Source organism: Zalophus californianus, chromosome 1 (genome assembly GCF_009762305.2).
Source record: "Zalophus californianus isolate mZalCal1 chromosome 1, mZalCal1.pri.v2, whole genome shotgun sequence".
Lineage (NCBI taxonomy): Eukaryota > Metazoa > Chordata > Mammalia > Carnivora > Otariidae > Zalophus > Zalophus californianus.
Genome location: NC_045595.1, coordinates 68,860,474 through 68,883,733, shown reverse-complemented (window position 1 = coordinate 68,883,733; position 23,260 = coordinate 68,860,474). Strand labels below are relative to the sequence as shown.

The 23,260-nt window shown below is 43.2% G+C and overlaps 1 protein-coding gene across 3 annotated transcripts; it reads right to left on the bottom strand.

Moving 5' to 3' along the window:
- Positions 1-3,217: 3,217 nt before the first annotated feature.
- Positions 3,218-22,895, bottom strand: ZNF620 (zinc finger protein 620). Of its 3 annotated transcripts, none has more exons than XM_027584650.1 (4): positions 22,581-22,895; positions 8,415-8,568; positions 7,813-7,926; positions 3,218-5,748 (listed from the first exon to the last, which is right to left on the bottom strand). In XM_027584650.1, exons 1-4 carry the CDS (start codon positions 22,602-22,604, stop codon positions 4,751-4,753), a joined length of 1,290 nt encoding a protein of 429 aa, XP_027440451.1. In that variant the 5' UTR covers positions 22,605-22,895; the 3' UTR covers positions 3,218-4,750. The 3 variants fall into 3 exon arrangements, with proteins under 3 accessions (XP_027440451.1, XP_027440452.1, XP_027440453.1); XM_027584651.1 differs by having other exon boundaries at positions 8,415-8,541; XM_027584652.1 differs by lacking the exon at positions 7,813-7,926.
- Between the last annotated feature and the right edge of the window lie 365 nt (positions 22,896-23,260).

Sequence of the window (23,260 nt, the reverse complement as noted above, 5' to 3'; positions counted from 1 at the left end):
CTGTTACACTTCCACAGGAATTAGATTAACAAAACACAGCTTAAAGTCCTGTCATGGAGAGTACAATAGGTATCTCCTGCTGCATAATCATCCCAAAACTTTGTGGCTGAAAACAATATACATTTATTATTGCTTAAAGTTTCTGTAGACCAGGAATTCAGGAGTGGTTTGGCTGGAAGATAGCAGCTTGGGATCTCTCATGAAGTTCCATGCAGGTGTCACCTAGGGCTGCACTCATCTGAAAGCCTTGACTGAGTCTACAGCTTCTGCCTCCAAGATAACTCACGTGACTGGCAAGTTGGTACTGGTTACTGGTGTGAAACTTCAGTCCCTTCCCACACCGGTTTCTGCACACAGCTGAGTGTCCTCACATGGCTACAGGATTCTACCTAAGGTAAGCAATCCAAAAGGCCAAGGCCAGGGGCACCTGGCTGCCTCAGTTGGTGGAGCATGTGACTCTTGATCTCAGGGTCATGAGTTCAAGCCCCACACAGGTTGTACAGTTTACTTAAAAAATGAAAATCTTTTTTAAAAATAAAAATTAAAAAAGGCCAAGGCCAACTAGGGTTATGACCTAGCTTCAGAAGTCATGCGCCATCATCACCTCAATATACTACCAACACAAGCCAGTCATAATACAGTATTAGATGAGATACATAAGGGCATGAATGCAAGGATTAGAATCACTGCGGACCATATGGAGGCTGCCTAACACTGAGATTTTGCCTATCATAGAAACCGTGTATTTTATAAAATTTCCAGTATTTTTATTGTAAAGCTTCTGTACAATTGTTTTAAATAAATGAATTAGATTGCCAGGAACAATAGCGTGATGAGGACTTTTATTTTCATATTGCCCCTTCTCTAAACCTATCAAAATGAACATCTACCATGAATCTAGAAAGATGGGCACACATATATGGGTGCACACACACACATATACACATCACAAACCCTTAAAAAGTACTAGCCAGAGGCTCCTGGGTGGCTCAGTTAAGCATCTGCTTTTGGCTCAGGTCATGATCCCAGGGTCCTGGGCTGGAGCCTCGTTTTGGACTCCCTGCTCAGCAGAAAGCCTGCTTCTCCCTCTCCCTCTGCTGCTTCCCCTGCTTGTACTCACTTGCTCTCTCTCAAATAAAATCTTTACAAAAAAAAAAAAAAATAGCCAATTATCACAATCAGGTCTAACTTGAAGGGGTACAATATTGGACACGGAATTCCTCTATCTGGTATTATACCAGTGCAGGGAGAATATGAGAGTTTTGGGTAGACCCAAATAAAAATCCCCAAGTTGTGAGAATGAGAATTGGAATCATGGGTAGTCAGAGGAGAAAACTGGGAGCATGCAACAAGAGTCCCATTCTTTCCCAGAGCATCCTCACCAGAGGGACAGAGTACAGGCAGTGCTGACCTACAGGCAGCTAGAAAGCAAGGTGAACCAGGACATGGGACACTTGAGCTGCTTTTACAGCTGTCAGTGAGCCTGCTCATGTATCAGCAAAATTGAAGGTCTAGAGCTGGATGTCCCTCACCTGGCCAATGCCACAAGGACTGGCTCTCCCTAACACACTATCCCCAGCCACTAGCCAGTGCAATAAGGCAAGAAAAAAAATCCAGAATTGGAAAGAAGTAAAATGGTTATGAACATGATTCTCAATATTAGAAAAATGTTATTAAAATAAGTGAGTTGTGCAAGATTGCAGGATACAAGGTCAAAATACAAAAATCAATTGCATTTCTATATACCATCAATGAACATTTAGAAATTTGCTATTATATATGGCATCAAAAAATGATATATTTAGACAAATCTGAGAAAAGGTGTGAAAGACATACAGTAAAAATTACAAAACTGCTGAAATGAAGATCCAAAGGAGAGGCTTACCATGTTTTTGAGTTAAAAGACTATACAGTTAAGAAAGATGTGAATTCTCCCCAAAATTAATCTAAAGAGTCCATACAATCTCTACCAAAATTTGAGGATGTGTTTTGTAAAAATCTGCAAACTGATTCTAAAATTCCTGTGAAATGCAAAGGAATTAGAATGGCCACAACTTTGGCAGAACACAAAATAGGAACACTAACACTGTGTGACTTCAACACTTAGAAAAACTACAGTAACTGGGGCGCCTGGGTGGCTCCATCGTCAAGCGTCTGCCTTCGGCTCAGGTCATGATCCCGGGGTCCTGGGACTGAGCCCCGCACCAGGCTTCCCGCTCAGCGGGGAGTTTATCCTTTTCCTGTCCCTCTCTCCCAATCCCACCCATGCACACTAAATCTCAAATAAAATCTTAAAAAAAAAAGAGAGAGAATGAAAAGGCAAGCCACATGCTGGGAGAAAATGTTTAGAAATCACTTATCTGGAAAAGGACTTGTATCCACTATATATAAAGAGCCCCCCCACCCCCCAAAAGACCTCCCAAATATCAATAAAAAGAAAACAACCCAATAAAAACATAGGCAAAAGATACGGACACTGGCAAATAAGCACATGAAAATATGTTCAACATCATTAGTCATTAGGGAAATGCAAAGTAAAATCACAATGAGACAGCATTATACTTTATAAGAGCCAAAATTTAAAACAATATTAAGCATAGCCAAAGATGTCTTGGAAGTATAACTCTCATACAATGCTGGTACGGATATAAAATGGTACAACTTCTTTGTAGAGGTTTAAGATTCTTGAAAATGTAAATATATACTGGGGCGGGCACCTGGGTGACTCAGCCAGTTGAGCATCTGACTTCAGCTCAGGTAATGATCCCAGGGTCCTGGGATCGAGCCCTGCGTTGGGGCGTCCAGGGTCCCTGATCCGCAGGGAGTCTGCTTGTCCCTCTCCCCCCCCACCCCGCACCTGTGTGTGCACATGCTGTCTCTCCCTCTTAAATAAAATCTTTTTTAAAAATGTAAATATAGGGCGCCTGGGTGTCTCAGTCATTAAGCGTCTGCCTTCGGCTCAGGTCATGATCCCAGGGTCCTAGGATCGAGTCCCACATCTGGCTCCCTGCTCCGCGGGAGGCCTGCTTCTCCCTCTCCCACTCCCCCTGCTTGTGTTCCTGCTCTCGCTGTCTCTCTGTCAAATAAATAAAATCTTTTAAAAAAATAAAAAAATAAAAATGTAAATATATACCTACCTTATGACCCAGACATTCCACTCCTCTTAATTACCCAAGAGAAATAAAAGCATATGTCATTACAAAGACTTAAACACAAATGTTCATAGCAGCTTTATTTGTAATAACCAAAAACTGGAAACAGCCCAAATGGCCATCAAGAGATGAACAGACAAATTTGGTATTTCCATAGTGGACTACTACTCAGCCAAAAAAAAAAAAAAAGAACCACTGATACAATGAATATGTAACATAGGTAAACCTCAAAATAATTTATGCTGAAAGACACAGACCAGAAAGAATACATATGATGGAATATTTATATAAAATCCTAGAAAAGCAAAACTCAACCAAGTGACAGCAGATCAGCAGTTGCTGTGCAAAGCTGTGAGAGAGGGATTACCAAGGGGCATAAGCAATTTTGGGGGGTTATGGCTCTGTTTATTATCTTGACTATGGTGACTATTTCACTGGTGTATACATAAGTCAACACTTAGCAATGGTATTATAATAAGTAACACTTTTATTAGGTTCCATTGTTCTAAGCACTCCTATGTGTATTAATGCAATTAATCCTCAACACAAACCTGAGGTAGACTGTCATCCAGATTTTACAGATAAGGAAATTAGTAGGGTCTGTACTTAACCAAGGTAACACACCTGGGCTCATACCAAAGTCAGCCTGGCTCTGTAATATTATCCACTACTCTGCTTCCTGCAGTGGGCGAAGTCAAGCACCTTGCAAAAGGGGGATGCTAAAACAGAACACGTTTATATCTCCCCTCATCTCTACTGGTAACAGAAAATAACGGACACTTCTTCCATGGTAAAATAGAACTAAATGAAATTGCAAGGAAATGCTTCCTGCTGTGAGGGTCACTTGGAAGAGCAATGAGATGGATGAATAAATAGGGCCTTGCATTTGACTCAAAGGGTACATATATACCCCAACTTTCGCAAAGGCACAGACTACAACTGAGCAATAAGTAACTACAGAGTAAGTAGTGTGGGTGGGCACTGCACCTGAGGTAGGTCTCTGAAAACTTGCAGCCTACTAGGAATATCCTCCAAAATACAGATGGCTCCACATGGACAAGGGCCCTCTGTTTCTGAGTCTAGAAGACTCCTAATATAGATTGTGATAGGGTTTCCTTTCTGGTTGACCCCTTGTGTAGTGTTGCACACCTGAGAATGGATGCATGGGAGATAAAGGTTCAAAATCTAAGTTTATACTAAGCTCTCACTTGAGGGTACTAAACACTGGGTGGAACTTATTTTCCCTTAGAATTTTGCAGGAATACACCACTGTCCTCTAACTTTCAAGACTGCTGTTCTGAAATCTAATGCATTCTTATACCTGATCTTTTGTTTTCTCTAGAACCTTTTTAAGATCTCCTCTTAAAGCCTGGAGTTTTGGTAATTCACAGCGGTGTCCTCTGATGTAGGCACATCCCTCATTCATCTTGCAGGGCACTCAGGGACACCACAAACTCCACAGAGTATCAGCCAGTTACATTTCCTTGTACATCTGAGTTTGGAGGTTTGTTTCTTCTTTTCTAACTGTAAAGAGTGTGCTGGCGAAGAACGGAGTGGGGAGAAACAAGGAGGCACAGCACACCCAGCTGCAGACAACCCTACTCTTGCACAGGTATCTTCTGTGTGTGTAGTTTCCGATGCAGAGTGAATCGCCCACACCAACTGAAGGTTTTCCCACACACCTCACATTCGTACGGTTTCTCACCAGTGTGAACTCGCTCGTGCTGGACCAGGGTGATTTTCTGACTGAAGGCCTTCCCACACTCCTTACATTCAAAAGGTTTCTCCCCGGTGTGAATGCGCTGATGCTGAGTCAAGGCTGTGGGGGAGCTTAACCGTTTCCCGCACTCTTTACATTCATAGTGCTTCTCCCCAGTGTGCACTCGCTGATGGACGATAAAGCTTGAGCTACAACTGAAAGTCTTCCAACATTCGTTACATTCATAGAGTTTCTCCCCAGTGTGGAACCTCTGGTGCTGGAGGAAAACAGAACTGCTGATGAAGGCCTTGCCGCACTCCTTACATTCATAGGGCTTCTCTCCAGTGTGGATTCTCTGATGCTGAATCAAGGCCGTGTCTGAACTTAAACCTTTCCCACATTCTTTACATTTAAATGGTTTCTTTCCAGTATGAATTACCTGATGCCGAATAAGTAATGAGTTGTATCTGAAGGCTTTTCCACATTCTTTGCATTTGAAAGACCTTTCACCAGTGTGACATCCCTGAAAATCCGCCACTCGACTGAAGTATCTGCCACATTTTCTACATTCGTATGATAGCTGACCACTAGAAACTGTCTGATCCGTACTGAGTTGCGTGCTGACACTAACGTTTTCCCCAGATTTCTCACATTGCTCCCCACTCCCGACAGTGCAGGCCTCGTGATGGCTGGCTGGCCCATCTGTGAAATCTCTCCTGTTTGACTTGGCCTTCTTAGCTACCCAGTGACCATGCTGCTGCTCTGGGCTGCTCCCAAAGTCCAGGCGCTGGGGAACATTCCCTGGCAGCCCTCCTAATGTCAGTCCGTGGGACTCCGTTTCTTTAGAAATGTGTTCCTTTGGAGTTGATTCTTCCTTCTCAGCTCTGGTCTCACCCCCTGAGATCACAGGGAAAAAAAAAAAAAAAGGTGTCAGCCTCTGATAGTGCTGAAGGGGAAAAGGATCAAGTGGCTATTTTCCTATAGGCACACAAAATGGCTACCGAAGACCACCACACAGCAGAGCCCCACAAGTGAAATGAAGACACTATGGGTGGGTGGCCAGCAAGGCCGGGAGGCATTCCCATAAAGAGTGTAAAGATGGGAAAACAGCCAAGACTGTTACCTACTAGGGGGGAAAGACCAACCGCTTTCTCCCAAGTGAAGGGGTGAGGTAAGAAGGTATGGAAAAATGATGACTACAGACCCCAAGGTCAGAGGAAGACCACCAGACTGAAGAAGGGGCAGGTCAAGCAGCTCGAACTACAAAGGGTCCCACAATTGATTCCTTAAAAGCTGCTTATTTTTTACATTATCCAAGTCATAATCTTTGAAAAGAGAATGGTCTCTGTCATCAAGCTGATGCTAGTAAAGCAGCAGCCTCCAATGTGATGGCTAAGAGGACTATGGTGGGCTAACACGACAGCAGCGGCAAAGAAAGGGGAAGACATGGAGGCTTGCTTCTAAAAAGAAGAGCACTCACTGCACGTGTGAAGAACCCTTCCAAGAACGGACATAAGCCTCAGGGAGGACCTGGTAATGACACTTGTGCTTTTCCTAAACTGCTGTACACTGCATATAGTTTAATATGACAGCAGGAATGTGAAATAGAGAAAACCAAAAGCTATTTTCCCTCTCCTATTAAGGCCTTTTGCAGGCTAATATAATCTTCAGCACTGGGCCGTGGCAACCTCTTGTGTTTACAAGCAAACTGTTTAAAAAATGCTCTTTACCCAGATAGGCTGAAGTCCTGGGAAAGGCAGAACTTTAACACAAGGCTTGGAGTGGGGGGAGTTGGGCATTATTTATGGACATTCTCTGAGAAGAGTCTGAAGAGCACATGAAATTTTTCCAGGCAGAATAGGGGTGAAACAAAGTAAAAAAGGCAAAAAAAAAAAATACACTTGTTATTTTTAATTCTCAGATCAATACCTTTCAAAATGAGGAAGCCATTCACCTTTCTTTTATATGTTAAAATCAAAGTTTTTTTAAGTGTCTGTAGGGGAAAAATTACAGGCTTCAGGTGGGTGTTGAGGCAAGGGAATCATGGGGTGTGTTGTGCTGGTGTCTGCCTATGTGTGAAAATTTCCATTACGAAAAAGAATTTTTTCAGTTTTTTAAATAATTTTTTAAATCATAAAATTTTATTTTATTTTTTATTTTTATTTAAGTAAGTGTTTGGGAACTCATAACTCAGTTTCCCAGAGAGGAGCCTGGATGGCTGAGTCAGTAGAGTATGCAACTCCTGATCTCAGGATTTTAAGTTCAAGCCCCACATTGGGTGTAGGGTTTACTTAAAAAAAAAAAAAAAATTCCCAGGGGTGCCTGGGTGGCTCAGTCATCAAGCGTCTGCCTTTGGCTCAGGTCATGATCCCAGGGTCCTGGGATCGAGCCCCATATCGGGCTCCCTGCTCTGCAGGAAGCCTGCTTCTCCCTCTCCCACTCCCCCTGCTTGTGTTCCCTCTCTCACTATGTCTCTCTGTCAAATAAATAAATAAATACAATCTTCAAAAAAAAAAAAAAAATTCCCATAGAAATAATATACTCTGTGAATATGTGGATGGCTAGATAGGCCCCAGAAGCCTATTTTCCTTCTAAGGTGGTAGACATCCTCAATTCTGCAACAACCAACTGGCAGAAAAATAAACTTTCCACAAGACAGGGCTCAAAAGAGCCTTCATGGTTCAAGAGCTGCTCACTCAGTCACATGGTGTCCCTTAGCAGGTGGTGAGGTGGAGAGGCAAAGATGAACATCCACAGAAATCTTGCAGCCATGCCTTTCCTGAAAGAGACTGGCCCTTCCTCATTTAAGAGGGGCTACCACCATGAACGCAGAATCACATGTAATGATTCCAGAAAAAAGAAAACAGTCTCACAAGAGAAGAAACACTTCACACACATTCAAATGTGAAAATAGGAAAGCAGGCTAAGCAAAAAAGACAGCTGGTAGGTTCTCATGCTCACCTGGACAGATGCCTCTGAGGGCTTCCCTGCCTGCAGGCTCCCAGGGTTCCAGGCCCCATGGCAGTTCCCCTCGCTCTAGCTGGGAGACCAGAACAGGTCTGGTGAATAGAAAAGCTGCCCAGGGAAAAGAAACAGGAACAAAAAGTAAAGGGAATCAGGAAGCGAGGTCTCCTCTTGGCTGTCTGTACCTTTCTTCACTGAGCCAGGGAGGGAAATGAAGACAAGTCAGCCTGTGCTATCTTAGAGGACAGAAAATTCCCACAAACAGGGGCAGAGTCCTGGAATAACCCCCAACTCGCATGAGGGAGTCCCAGATCTTCTTCAGGGAACTTGGAAGACAGAGGCAAAGGGCTCTGCTGAGCTCCCAAGAGCTCTTCATTTCCCTTCATGCATGGGGCAGAGTCCCTCCCAGGGCCAGAGGGACAGCAGATTTCCAAACCTGGGAACCCAAAACTCTCCCCACCCAGCAGCCTCTGAGGAGCTCAGCCTTTGGAGCAACTGCCCATGAGGGTTATCAGAGAGGCCACAATATCTAAGGAAGAAAGTAGCCAGGATGCACAAATGGCAGAGGCAGACAACAGCAGGGAGAAGAGAGTCCTTACCCAGGGAAGCCACATTTGCATAATTCTCCAGCATCACCTCCCGGTACAGAGCCCTCTGTGAAGGGTCCAGGATAACCCATTCATTCTGGGTGAAGTACACGGCCACGTCCTCAAAGGTCACTGGCTCCTGAAACAACAGGTTCCTGCTCAAGCCCTGTGTGAAGGCAGAGGAGCCTAAGTATTGGGGCAGAGACCTACCGGGTGTGGTGGTATTGCCAAGGACAGTTCTCCAGTGCCCCGAACTCCCCAAGGGGGCCAGCCCTCAGCCAACATCACCCTCATCTACAGGAAAAGTCCAAGACCCACTGCACCCCTTTGTGGTCATCCCCACAAACAGCCCTTCTTTCCTCTGCTGACCTCTGTGTTGACTCTGCCGGGCCCTGCTCTATGTGCCCGTTGGTCACTCTGGCTCCTTTCCATGGGTTTTCTGTGCACACGCACAGGGAACATCTGTATAAACACAGCCCACCACACTTTTGTACTGATCTCCACTCCGGCCCTGATCCCACTAAAGTGACACCAATACAATGGCCCAAGAGGAGAAGAGTCAAAGTAGACCAGGGAGTTCAGAGAATTTTAGAAGGCAGAAAGGATGAATGTAGATAACTAAATGAGAAAAGCAGAGAAAGCTGAATGTTAACTGCTGGCAGAGGGGGAAGCAAACAAAAAGGAGGCTGATCATCATACAAAACCAAGGATGAGCCCAGGATTTTTTAAGTGTGCTCTGCTTATTAAAACTTGGCAAAATATTCTATCTGTTTAAAAGCACCAAGGAGGAGAGAGGACCCACAAGTATTTAGGGCAGTAAATAAAAAATACCTACACAAAGGTATATCACTGAGAAGTCTTGGAAAAATGAGAACATTAAAAAAAAAATCCTAAACACTTCCAGAGCAGGAAAAACACACACACACACACACACACACACACACACACACACACACACACACACACACACAGACTGGGGAGTCAAGATGACAACAGACCACATGGTGAAAGTAAATGGGGAAATGTTTTTTAAAATGCTGAGTGAAGGGGCACCTGGGTGGCTCAGTCGAAGCCTCAGACTCTTGATTTCTGCTCAGATGGTGATCTCAGTGTCATGAGATCAGCCCTGCATCGGGCTCCACACTCAGTAGGCAGTCTGCTTGGGATTCTCCTCTCTCAAGTAAATAGATTAATTTAAAAAATAAAAAACAGAGGGGCGGAGCAAGATGGCGGAGGAGTAGGAGACCTGGATTTCATCTGGTCTCAGGAATTCAGCTGGATAGGGATCAAACCATTCTGAACACCTATGAACTCAACAGGAGATGGAAAAAAAGAACAGCAACAACTCTGAACAGAAAAGCGACCACTTTCTGGAAGGTAGGACATGTGGAGAAGTGAATCTGAGGCGATATTCGGGAGGATAGACGGCGGGGGAGGGGACCTCCGACGGACGCTTCTGGCAAGTGCTAGAGCCGCGGAGCACAAAATCGGAACTTTCAGAAGTCAGCTCCACTGAGGGACGTCGCCACAGTGGCTAAGTTGGGGGGGTGGAACCCTCGGGGGACAGTGTGGTCTCAGGACCCTCGGGGTCACAGAAAGACGGGGGTGCCTGAGTGCGACAGAGCTCCCAGGTATCGGAGCGGGGAAGCCGGCTGCAGAGACGTAGCGGAGTGGGCTCTCAGCTCGGGGATGCCATAAACCATGATCCGCGGCACAGTTGGGCCACTGCTCCTCCAGCAGGGACCCAACAAGCGGCAGATCCGGGGAGACTCCCCTTCCTCCCCCGGGAGGAGCGGCACGGAAAAGCACTGCAGGGATCTGCTGGGTTTGGAGACTCCACACGGGGTCGGGTGCCAGAGATAGAAATGCTCGGTCATAGGCCAGGTGAGCACGGAGTGCGGCCGGACACCGGGGAGACCAGAGTGACTGCTTTTCTCTGCGGGCGCACTGAGGAGCGGGGCCCTAAGTTCTAGGCCCCTCCAGGGCAGAGATTGGGAGGCCACCATTTTCACTCTCATCCTCCAAAGCTGTACGGAAAGCTTGCAGGGAACAAAAGCTCCCGGGAGCAAACCCGAGCAGATTATTCAGCCCGGACCAGGCAAGTGCCGGGCAATTCCGCCTCCAGCAAAGACATCTGGGAACCACGGCAACAGGCCCCTCCCCCAGAAGATCGGCAAGAACAGCCAGCCAACACCAAGTTTACCGATCAATGAGAATGGCAGAACTCCAGGGCTAGGAGAATACTGCACATAGAATTCATGGTTTTACCATGATTCTTTAGTCTTTCAAAGTTAATTTTTTTTAACTGTCTTTTTTTCTGAATTTTTTTTCCCCTTTTTCAACCAACATCTTATCAATTCCTTTTTTAAAAAACATTTTTATTTTTCATTTTTAGAGTCATATTCTATCCATTCATAGTAGTTACCCTTATTTTTGGCATATATATAAGTTGTTCTCCCTTTAAAATTTTGAGATACAGTTCCTTCTAACAGATCAAAATATGCCCTAAATCACTAGTGTATGGATTTGTTCTAACTCCTGCCTGATCGCATTCTCTCCCTTTTTTCTTTTTTTAAAAACTCTTCCTTCTTTTTTCAAACAACTTATCAATTCCTTTCATAAAATTTTTTATAATTTTCCTCTTTACAGTCATATTCCATCCCTTCATAGTATCAACCCTTTTTTTGTACATATATAAGTTTTTCTTTAAAATTTTGGGAGGCACTTTCTTCTAACAAACCAAAATACACCCAAAATCTAGTGTATGGCACTGATCTATGCACCAGCCTGAACATATTTCATCATATTCTGTTTTTGTTTTGTTCTGTTTTTGTTTGTTTTTATCTTTTTTTTCTTTTTCTTTTTTCTTTCTTTCCCTTTCGTTTCCCCTGGTTTCAGGTCTTTTCTGATTTCTTTAGAGTATATTTTCTGGGGACACTATAACCCTGTTAGCCTTTTGTTCTCTCACTCATCTATTCTCCTCTGGACAAAATAACAAGACTGAAACAATCACATCAACAAAAAGAACAAGAAGTAGTACCAACTGCCAGGGACCTACTCAATACGGACATTAGTACAACGTCGGACCTAGAGTTCAGAATCATGATTTTAAAGATACTACCTGAGCTTGAAAAAAGCATGGAAGTTATTAGAGAAAGGCTTTCTGGAAAAATAAAAGAACTAAAATCTAACCAAGTCGAAATCAAAAAGGCTATTAATGAGGTGCTATCAAAAATGGGGGCACTGGGGCACCTGGGTGGCTCGGTCATTAAGCATCTGCCTTCGGCTCAGGTCATGAACCCAGGGTCCTGGGATCGAGCCCCACATCGCGTGGGGGCCTGCTTCTCCCTCTCCCACTCCCTCTGCTTGTGTTCCCTCTCTCACTGTGCCTCTCTCTGTCAAATAAACAAATAAAATCTTTAAAAAAAAAATGGGGGCACTAACTGCTAGGATAAATGAGACAGAAGAGAGAATCAGCGATATAGAAGACCAAATGATGGAAAATAAAGAAGCTGAGAAAAAGAGAGAGAAACAACTACTGGACCACGAGGGCAGAGTTCAAGAGATAAGCAATACCATAAGACAAAACAACATTAGAATACTTGGGATCCCAGAAGAAGAAGACAGAGGGGGGCAGAAGGTATATTGGAGCAAATTATAACAGAGAACTTCCCTAATGTGGGGAAGGAAACAGGCATCAAAATCCAGGAGGCACAGAGAACCCCTCTCAAAATCAATAAAAATAGGTCAGCACCCCGACATCTAATAGTAAAACTTACGAGTCTCAGAGACAAAGAGAAAATCCTGAAAGTAGCTCGGGAGAAGAGATATGTAACCTACAAGGGTAGAAACATTAGATTGGCAACAGACCTATCCCCAGAGACCTGGCAGGCCAGAAAGGACTGGCATGATACATTCAGAGCACTAAATGAGAAAAATATGCAGCCTGGAATACTATATCCAGCTTGGCTGTCACTGAAAATAGAAGGAGAGATAAAAAGCTTCCAGGACAAACAAAAACTAAAGGAATTTGCAAACACGAAACCAGCCCTCCCAAGAAATATTGAAAGGGGTCCTCTAAGCAAAGAGAGAGCCTAAAAGCAGCATAGGCCAGACAGGAACACAGACAATATACAGTAACAGTCACTTTACAGGCAATACAATGGCACTAAATTCACATCTTTCAATAGTTAGCCTGAATGTAAACGGGCTAAATGCCCCAATCAAAAGACACAGGCTATCAGACTGGATTAAAAAACAAGACCCGGGCACCTGGGTGGCTCAGTTGGTTAAGCAACTGCCTTCGGCTCAGGTCATGATCCTGGAGTCCCGGGATCGAGTCCCGCATCAGGCTCCCTGCTCTGCGGGGAGTCTGCTTCTCCCTCTGACCCTCTTCCCTCTCGTGCTCTCTATCTCTCATTCTCTCTCTCTCAAATAAATAATAAAATAAAATCTTTAAAAATAAATAAATAAATGAATAAATGAATAAAAAACAAGACCCATCGATATGCTGTCTGCAAGAGACTCATTTTAGACCCAGACACCCACAGAATGAAAGTGAGGGGGTGGAAAACCATTTACCATGCTAATGGACACCAAAAGAAAGCTGGGGTGGCAATCCTTATATCAGACAAATCAGATTTTAAACCAAAGACTGTAATAAGAGAGAGGAGGGACACTATATCCTACTTAAAGGGTCTGTCCACCAAGAAGATCTAACAATTGTAAATATCTATGCCCCTAACATGGGAGCAGCCAATTATATAAGGCAATTAATAACAAAAGCAAAGAAACGCATTGACAACAATACAATAATAGTGGGGGACTTTAACACCCCCCTCACTAAAATGGACAGATCATCTAAGCAAAAGATCAACAAGGAAATAAAGACTTTAAATGACACACTGGACCAAATGGACTTCACAGACATATTCAGAACATTCCATCCCAAAGCTACGGAATACACATTCTTCTCTAGTGGCCATGGAACATTCTCCAGAATAGGTCACATCCTAGGTCACAAATCGGGTCTCAACCGGTACCAAAAGACTGGGATCATTCCCTGAATATTTTCAGACCACAATGCTTTGAAACTAGAATTCAATCACAAGAGGAAAGTCGGAAAGAACTCAAATACATGGAGGCTAAAGAGCATCCTACTGAAGAATGAATGGGTCAACCAGGAAATTAAAGAAGAATTTAAAAAATTCATGGAAACCAACGGAAATGAAAACACAACTGTTCAAAATCTTTGGGATGCAGCAAAGGCAGTCCTAAGAGGAAAGTATATAGCAATACAAGCCTTTCTCAAGAAACAAGAAAGGTCTCAAATACACAACCTAACCCTACACCTAAAGGAGCTAGAGAAAAAACAGCAAATAAAGCCTAAACCCAGCAGAAGAGAAATCATAAAGATCAGAGCACAAATCAATGAAATAAAAACCAAAAGAACAGTAGAACAGATCAACGTAACTAGGAGCTGGTTCTTTGAAAGAATTAACAAGATTGATAAACGCCTGGCCAGACTTAACAAAAAGAAAAGAGAAAGGACCCAATCAACAAAATCATGAATGAAAGAGGAGAGAACACAACCAACACCAAAGAAATACAAACAATTGTAAGAACATATTATGAGCAAGTATATGCCAGCAAATAGGTAACCTGGAAGAAATGGATGCATTCCTAGAGATGTATCAACTACCAAAATTGAACCAGGAAGGAACAGAAAACTTGAACAGACCTATAACCACTAAGGAAATTGAAGCAGTCATCAAAGATCTCCCAACAAACAAAAGCCGAGGGCCAGATGGCTTCCAGGGGATTTCTACCAAACATTTCAAGAAGAATTAATACCTATTCTTCTGAAACTGTTCCAAAAAAATAGAAATGGAAGGAAAACTTCCAAACTCGTTTTATGAGGCCACCATTACCTTGATCCCCAAACCAGACAAAGACCCCATCAAAAAGGAGAATTATACACCAATATCCTTGATGAACATGGATGCAAAAATTCTCACCAAAATACTAGCCAATAGGATCCAACAGTACATTAAAAGGATTATTCACCACGACCAAGTGGGATTTATCCCTGGGCTGCAAGGCTGGTTCAACAACCACAAATCAATCAACATGATACAATACATTAACAAAAGAAAGAACAAGAATCATATGATCCTCTCAATAGATGCAAAAAAAGCATTTGACAAAGTACAGCATCCTTTCTTGATCAAAACTCTTCAGAGTATAGGGATAGAGGGTACATACCTCAATATCATAAAAGCCATCTATGAAAAACCTACAGCCAATATCATTCTCAATGGGGAAAAGCTGAGAGCTTTCCCCCTAAGGTCAGGAACGTGGCAGGAATGTCCACTCTCACCACTGCTATTCAACATAGTATTTGAAGTCCTAGCCACAGCAATCAGACAACAAAAAGAAATAAAAGGCATCCGAATTGGCAAAGAAGTCAAACTCTCACTCTTTACAGATGATACGATACTTTATGTAGAAAACCCAAAAGACTCCACCCCAAAACTGCTAGAACTCATACAGGAATTCAGTAAAGTGGCAGGATATAAAATCAATGCACAGAAACCAGTGGCATTCCTATACACCAACAACAAGACAGAAGAGAGAGAAATTAAGGATTCAATCCCGTTTACGATTGCACCCAAAACCATAAGATACCTAGGAATAAATTTAACCAAAGAGGCAAAGGATCTGTACTCAGAAAACTATAAAATACTCATGAAAGAAACTGAGGAAGACACAAAGAAATGGAAAAGGTTCCAGGCTCATGGATTGGAAGAAATATATTGTGACGATGTCAATGCTACCCAGAGCAATCTACACATTCAATGCAATCCCCATCAAAATACCATCCACTTTTTTCAAAGAAATGGAATAAATAATCCTAACATTTGTATGGAACCAGAAAAGACCCCGAATAGCCAGAGGAATGTTGAAAAAGCAAAGCAAGGCAAAGCTGGTGGCATCACAATTCTGGACTTCCAGCTCTACTACAAAGCTGTCATCATCAATACAGTATGGTACTGGCACAAAAACAGACACATAGATCAATGGAACAGAACAGAGAGCTCAGAAATGGACCCTCAACTCTATGGTCAACTAATCTTTGACAAAGCAGGAAAGAATGTCCAATGGAAAAACGTGTCTTCAACAAATGGTGTTGGGAAAATTGGACAGCCACATGCAGAAGAATGAAATGAGACCATTTCCTTACACCACACACAAAAATAGACTCCAAATGGTTGAAAGACCAAATGTGAGACAGAGTCCATCAAAATCCTAAAGGAGAACACAGGTAGCAACCTCTTCGACCTCAGCCACAGCAACTTCTTCCTAGAAACATCACCAAAGGCACAGGAAGCCAGGGCAAAAATGAACTATTGGGATTTCATCAAGACAAAAAGCTTTTGCACAGCAAAAGAAACAATCAACAAAACCAAAAGACAACCGACAGAATGGGAGAAGATATTTGCAAATGACGTATCAGATAAAAGGCTAATATCCAAAATCTATAAAGAACGTATCAAACTCAACACCCAAAGAACAAATAATCCAATCAAGAAATGGGCAGAAGACATGAACAGACATTTTTCCAAAGAAGACATCCACATGGCCAACAGACACATGAAAAAGTGCTCAACATCGCTCAGTATCAGGGAAATCCAAACCAAAACCTCAATGAGATACCACCTCACACCCGTCAGAATGGCTAAAATTAGCAAGTCAGGAAATGACAGATGTTGGCGGGGATGCGGAGAAAGGGGAACCCTCCTACACTGTTGGTGGGAATGCAAGCTGGTGCAACCACTCTGGAAAACAGTATGGAGGTTCCTCAAACAGTTGAAAATAGAGCTACCATACGATCCAGCAATTGCACTACTGGGTATTTAACCCAAAGATACAAATGTAGGGATCTGAATGGGTATGTGCACTCCGATGTTTACAGCAGCAATGTCCACAATAGCCAAACTGTGGAAAGAGCCAAGACGTCCAACGACAGATGAATGGATCAAGAATATGTGGTATATATATACAATGGAATATTATGCAGCCATCAAAAGGAATGAGATCTTGCCATTTGCAATGACGTGGATGGAACTGGAGGGTGTTATGCTGAGCGAAATAAGTCAATCAGAGAAAGACATGTATCATATGACCTCACTGATATGAGGAATTCTTAATCTCAGGAAGCAAACTGAGGGTTGCTGGAGTGGGGGGCGGGTGGGAGGGATGGGGTGGCAGTGTGATAGACATTGGGGAGGGTATGTATGGTGAGCGCTGTGAATTGTGCAAGACTGTTGAATCACAGATCTGTACCTCTGAAACAAATAATGCAACATATGTTAAAAAAAGAAGAAGATAGCAGGAGGGGAAGAATGAAGGGGGGGAATCGGAGGGGGAGAGGAACCATTAGAGATGATGGACTCTGAAAAACAAACTGCGGGTTCTAGAGGGGAGGGGGATGGGGGGTTGGGTTAGCCTGCTGATGGGTGTTAGAGGGCACGTTCTGCATGGAGTATTGGGTGTTATACGCAAACAATGAATCACGGAACACTACATCAAAAACTAATGATGTAATGCATGGCGATTAACATAACAATAAAAAATAAATAAAAAATAAAAATGCTGAGTGAAAACTTCTGCTTCTCGTTCAGATGGAGTTAAAGGGATTGGGGTTATTCTGCCCGAACCAAGACAAATTACACAAAACAAGTTATCAGATACTGGGTGACAGCAATGAAGGACAACAATCCCAGAGGGACGGGAAATAAAGAGGTGAGCCCTATGAGTTGCCAAGTTTACTACCTTGAAAGAGTTTCCAGGCTGCAAGACAGGGAGGGGGAGATGAGGCAGAGCCCGGCCGATTCCCTGGTGTATTCTGAGGAGACCAAGACAGCCGAGTTCGGGACAGAATACCATAGAGAAGAGAGGTGTACAGAGAAACCTAATTCCCTGCAGAGGGCTCCCTAGAGTATTCAACAGAATGACCAGGGCACAGGTGTGTGGTAACTACCCAAAGCCAGAGAAAGGATCATTTGAAAGGACTGAAGGGCACAATGCCTGGCGTTCACACAGGGCCAGAAACGGTGCCTATTTCCACTATCCACACTGGAAAATTTCATAATTCATAGGCCATTGGACAGAGCTCTCAGGAAACTCTTGCCTCAGTAGTGGAGAATAATTATTCCTAGGCTGAGCACCACTCCAGGTTCTACTAGCAAATCATAAATATCAGGGCCAGAACGGATCAAATTGTTTCCAAGTAAACTGAACCTTATTCCAGAGAAGATTCCAGAATACTTGGGGGAGGGGCATCTGGCTGGCTCAGTCAGTAGAGCATGCAACTCTTGATCTTGAGGTGTTTCTTCTTTTTTTTAAGATTTTATTTATTTATTTGACAGAGAGAGAGAGAGAGAGCGCGCGCGCACAAGTAGGCAGAGAGGCAGGCAGAGGGAGAGGGAAAAGCAGACTCCCCGCTGAGCAGGGAGCCCAACGTGGGGCTAGATCCCAGGACCCTGGGATCATGACCTGAGTTGAAGTCAGGTGCTTAACCGACTGAGCCACTCAGGGGCCCCTTGATCTTGAGGTTTTAAGTTCAAGCCCCATGTTGGGTAGAAATTACTTAAAAATAAAATCTTAAAAAAAATTTTTTAAGAATATTTTGAGAGAGGCGCCTGAGTGGCTCAGTTGTTAAGCATCTGCCTTTGGCTCAGGTCATGATCCCAGAGTCCTGGGATCGAGCCCCACGTCGGGCTCCCTGCTCAGTGGGAAGCCTGCTTCTCCCTCTCCCATTCCTTCTGCTTGTGTTCCCTCTTTCACTGTGTCCTTGTCAAATAAATAAAATCTTTAAAAAAAAAAAAAAAAGAATATTTTGAGGACTATAAAAAAATCTAGAATCAAACAAGGTAAAATTTACAATATCTGGCATTCAATCATAGATTACTAGGCATTCAAAGAAGCAGGAATACGTGACCTATGATGAGACCAGTCAATCAAAACCAACCCAGAACTGACAGATGTTAGCATTAGCAGAGTGGACCTTAAAGCAGTTATTATAAATGCACTCCAAATGTTCAAAAGTTAACTAGAGACAAGGAAGATATATATTAAAGATTTACTTATTTGAGAGAGAGACAACACGTGTACGCACGTGAGCTGGGGGGGATGGGTTGAGGGAGAGCGAGAGAATCTCAAGCAGACTCCCAGTTGAGTGTGGAGCCCTACACTTGGCTCGATCTTGATGCATCTGGATCTCACTATCCTGAGATCATGACCTGAGCAGAAATCAAGAATCCGACACTTAACTGCCTGAGCCACCCAGGCACCCCAAAGATGTATTTTTTAAGGCCCAAATCAACCTTCTAGATATGAAAACTGCAATGTCTGAGATGAAAAATATAATTCATGGGATTGACAGCAAATCTGACATTGCAGAAAAAGAAAAAAACAACTTGTGAACTTGAAGGCTTAGCAATAAAAACCAACCAAAAGGAAACAGAGAAAAAGCCTGAAAGCCAAAAGGACAGAGCCATCAGGGAGCTATGAGAGAACCTTGAAAAGCCTAATGGACAAGTAACTGAAGGTAGATTGATAAATTAAAGATGCACACTACAAACCCTACAGCAATCTCTAAAACAGTAACACAAAGTTATAGTTTATATATAGCCAACAAAGAGTAAAACATGGAACAAAACACACCATTAGTCCTAAAGAAGGTGGAAAATCAGGAGAAAAGGGAACAAAGAAAGGACAATTAGAAAACAATTACAAAGATGACAGACTCAAATCTAACCATATCAATAATTATGCCAAAATACATAAATCTAAACATCCCAACAGGTAAACATTATCAGATTAGATTTTCTAAAAAGCAAGGGCCTACTATATGCTGCCTTCAAGAAATGCATATTACATGTAAAGACAATAAGTTAAAAGCAAAAAGATGTAAATAAAATATATACTAGTCAAAGAAAAAGCTGGAGTGGCTATATTAATTTAAGGCAATGTAGATTTCAGAGCAAAGAATATTTTTTTAAAGATTATTTATTTCAGAGAGAGTGCGGGGAGGGGTAGAGGGAGAGGGAGAGGAGGAGAGAATCCTCAGACTCCCTGCTGAGCTCAGAGCCCAACACAGGCTCAATCCCAGGACCCTGAGATCATGACCTGAACTGAAGTCAGAGGCTTAACCAACTGAGCCACGCAGGCGCCCCAGAACAAAGAATATTAAGAGATAAAGTCATTTATAACCATAAAGGGATTAGGTCATCATGACAATTCTACATGTTTATGAAGTTAGTAACAGAGCTTCAAAATACATGAAGCAAAAACTAATGAAACTGCAAAAGAAACAGACAAATAAATCCATAATTATAGCTGGAAATTTCAATAACCCCTCTCAACAAGGATATAGCAAACATTAATAATACTATTACCCAACTTGACTTAATGGACATTTACAGAACACCCAACAACAGCAAAATCCACATTCTTCTCAGGTGTCCAAGGAACACTTTGTAAAGCAGACCATATTCTGGATCATAAAAGAAGAAATCAAGTCATACAAAGAATGTTCACTAACCACAACAGAATTAAATTAGAAGTAACAGAGAAAACACATGGAAAATTCCCAAATATTTATAAACTAAAGAACACACTCTTAATTAACACATAGATCAAAGAATAAAATAGAAAGGAATGCAGAAAGTGTTTTGAACTGAAGGAAAATGAAAACACAATGTACCAAAATTAGGGATGATGCTAAAGCAGTATTTAGGAAGACATTTATAGTATTAAATGCCTGTGTAACAAAATTTAAAAGTAAAAAAGGTCTTCAATCAGTGACCTCAGATTCACCTTTAGAATCTAGAAAAAGAACAGCAAATTTAACAAAAACTAAGTAGAACAAAATAAAGATCGAAATGGAAGCCAGTGACATAAAATAGACAAGAAACAATAGAGAAAATCACCAAAACCAAAAACTGGTTCTTTGTGAAGATAAATGCAACTTATAAATCTCTGGTCAGATTAATCAGAAAAAAGAGAAGAAATAAACTAGCAAAATTAGTTCTAAAAAAGGTGACATCACTGCAGATAATAAAAGGATAATAAGGAAATATTCTGAACAACTTTATACCATTAATGTCTACAACTGAGATAAAATAGACAAATTTCTTTTTTTTAAGGTTTTTTTTTTTTGTTTATATTTTTTATTAGAGAGCCAGAGAGCACAAGCAGGGGGAGTGGCAGGCAGAGGGAGAGGGAGAAGCAGGCTCCCCGCTCAGCAGGGAGACCAATGTGGGGCTCAATCCCAGGACCTCGAGATCATGACCTGAGCTGTAGGCAGATGCTTAACCATCTGAGCCCCCCAGGCACACAAAATAGACAAATTACCAACACTCATTCAAAGAGAAATAGAATAGCCCTATATCTACCAAAGGAACTGAAACTCTATTTTAAAACTTAACAGAAAGAAAACTCCATACCTAAGTGGTTTTGGTAAATTCTACCAAACATTTAAGGAAGAAATGTAATCAGTTCTACAAAAATTCTTCCAAAATATTGAAGAGGGCAGAATACTTCCCAACTCATTCAATGGGACAAAGAGATGACAAGAAAAGAAAACTGCAGACCCATACCTCTTACAAACATAGATGCAAAAATTCTAAACAAAATTTTAACAAAAGAGAATCGAAAATATAGTAAAAGAATAACACATCATGACCAAGTGGTTTTTATCCAAGGAGTACAAGGTTGGTTGAACATTTGAAAAATTAATGTAATTCACCACAGTAAGAAACTAAAACAGAAAAATCATATAATCCTCTAAACCAATATAGAAAAAGCATTTGTCAAAATCCAACATCCATTCTTAATAAAAATCCTCAGCAAGCTAGGCATTGAACATCCTCAATCTGATAAAGGGCATTTACAAAACAAAACAAAACCTATGATGGAGATCATACTTAATGGTAAAATATTGAATGCTTTCACCTTAGGATCACAAATGAGATAAGGATATCTGCCCTCACCACCTGTACTCAACATTAAATGAAGGTTCTAGCCAGTGCAGTTAGGCAAGAAAAAGAAATAAAAGGTATCCAGACAGTAAGAAGTAAAATGTCTTTATTTGTAGATGGCATGTCTACGTAAAAAATCCAATAGGGTCTACCAAAAAAAATACCAGAATTACTTTACCCAAGGAAAGACTGCTCCAATCTTGTGGACAGAGGTGAAAAAGGTCTTCGCTGTACGCAGTGATGCAGATTTCTACTTTTCAGCCTTGATTTCAACTCTATCCCAATCAATCCCCCACACCTGCCTTTCTATCCTGACTGTATCTTAGTTTGGGCATTCTCATCTCTCCATCCCTCTCAGCTCCTCCTCCCACAACTGATAGTGACAGCCACACAATGAAAGCCACAAGCCTGTGAAACAGGAACCTCGGGAACAAGTCCCATGTGCACCTCTGAAACTCCCTGCTGCCTTCTGGCCTTTTCTTTTTTTTTTTTTTTTTAGATTTTATTTATTTGACAGAGAGAGACACAGCGAGAGAGGAAACACAAGCAGGGGGAGTGAGAGAGGGAGAAGCAGGCTTTCCGCGGAGCAGGGAGCCCGATGCGGGGCCCGATCCCAGGACTCTGGGATCATGATCTGAGCCGAAGGCAGACACCTAACGACTGAGCCACCCAGGCGCCCCCTACTGGTTATTATCACTTAACTTGCAGAGCAAAGCACCGGCTAAGGAGGAAGCCCCGACCGGTCCAAACCAGTCTCCTCCAAGATCGACCCGAGCGCTGAACTTTCACGACTTTTTCCCTCATTACAATACTAAAAATCATGCCCAGGGCTGGAGATTTAACAAATTCATTACGCAAGAGATGCATGAAGAAACATGACCTCTAAGTGTGTAGGTGCGAATAAATCCCCGCCTCTACTTGCTTAGACCGCACTCTCTTTCCACCTAAGGATCTTTACAAAATTCTCCTTGACCTCTCCTCGGAGAGTAAGCCTGAGGATTCTTTCCTTTGTGCTGCTCCCCTGTGCTCGAGCTTAAACCCCGATAAAGCGACCGACATCTGCTCTCTCTTGACATCTAAGGGTGGGAGGGCGGGTAAGGAGGGCAACGGAGCAGAGAGGATGCTCGCTCACCTGGCACCACGTGATCTGGAGCATGGCTGGGGTCCCCACTTCACAGAGCGCCGTTGGGGTTCGAGGTGAGACTGAAGAGAAAATAAAGAGGCACGGGTAGGGCTGCTGCGGCCGGGCACCCGGCAAATGCCGTCTGTCCGCCGGGGGCCCCTTCTGTCCCGGTACCCCCTCACCCCAGAGGCACAGGGATTGGGGAACCGGGTACTGGAGAACGCCGACGGGATGTGACCCCGTTAGCCGGACCCGGAGCCCAAGCGACCGCTAACGCGGCGCGCCGCAGACGCTGGGAACGCGTGGAAAAGCGGCGAACTAGCGCTCCCGGGAAAGCTTAGGACACGCTCCGCCGGAAGCCCGTAGGGCAGTTTCCCTTCCTCTCTAGGAACCTGAAAACGTGCTCGTCTCTGTGGTTCCCTAGCCCAGGTGCTACCGCCACTATCCCTACTCTCCGAGACTGCGCCAGAGTTGCGGGCTCTAGGCTCCGGTCCTGCAGCGCCCTCTCTCGGTAGCCCCTCCGGGGGATGTCGTCCGGCCAGCCTAGGCCACAGAACGGTTGCAATCCCGGGAATCACCCAGGGTTCCCTGGCGTTTTCCCCTCCTGGCTGCTCTTCCAGGTCCTAAAGGGACCACTGCCAAAGCTGCCTAGGTTCTGTGGCTGCGGGGCAGTGAGGGGGTGTGGGGCC

Coding starts and splice junctions, on each gene's coding strand:
- ZNF620 (XM_027584650.1), bottom strand. CDS start 22,604: ATGCTCCAGATCACGTGGTGCCAG. Junction 8,569..22,580: donor TCCAGATCACGTGGTGCCAG/GTGAGCGAGCAT, acceptor GCCTTCACACAG/GGCTTGAGCAGGAACCTGTT. Junction 7,927..8,414: donor TGCAAATGTGGCTTCCCTGG/GTAAGGACTCTC, acceptor TTCCCTGGGCAG/CTTTTCTATTCACCAGACCT.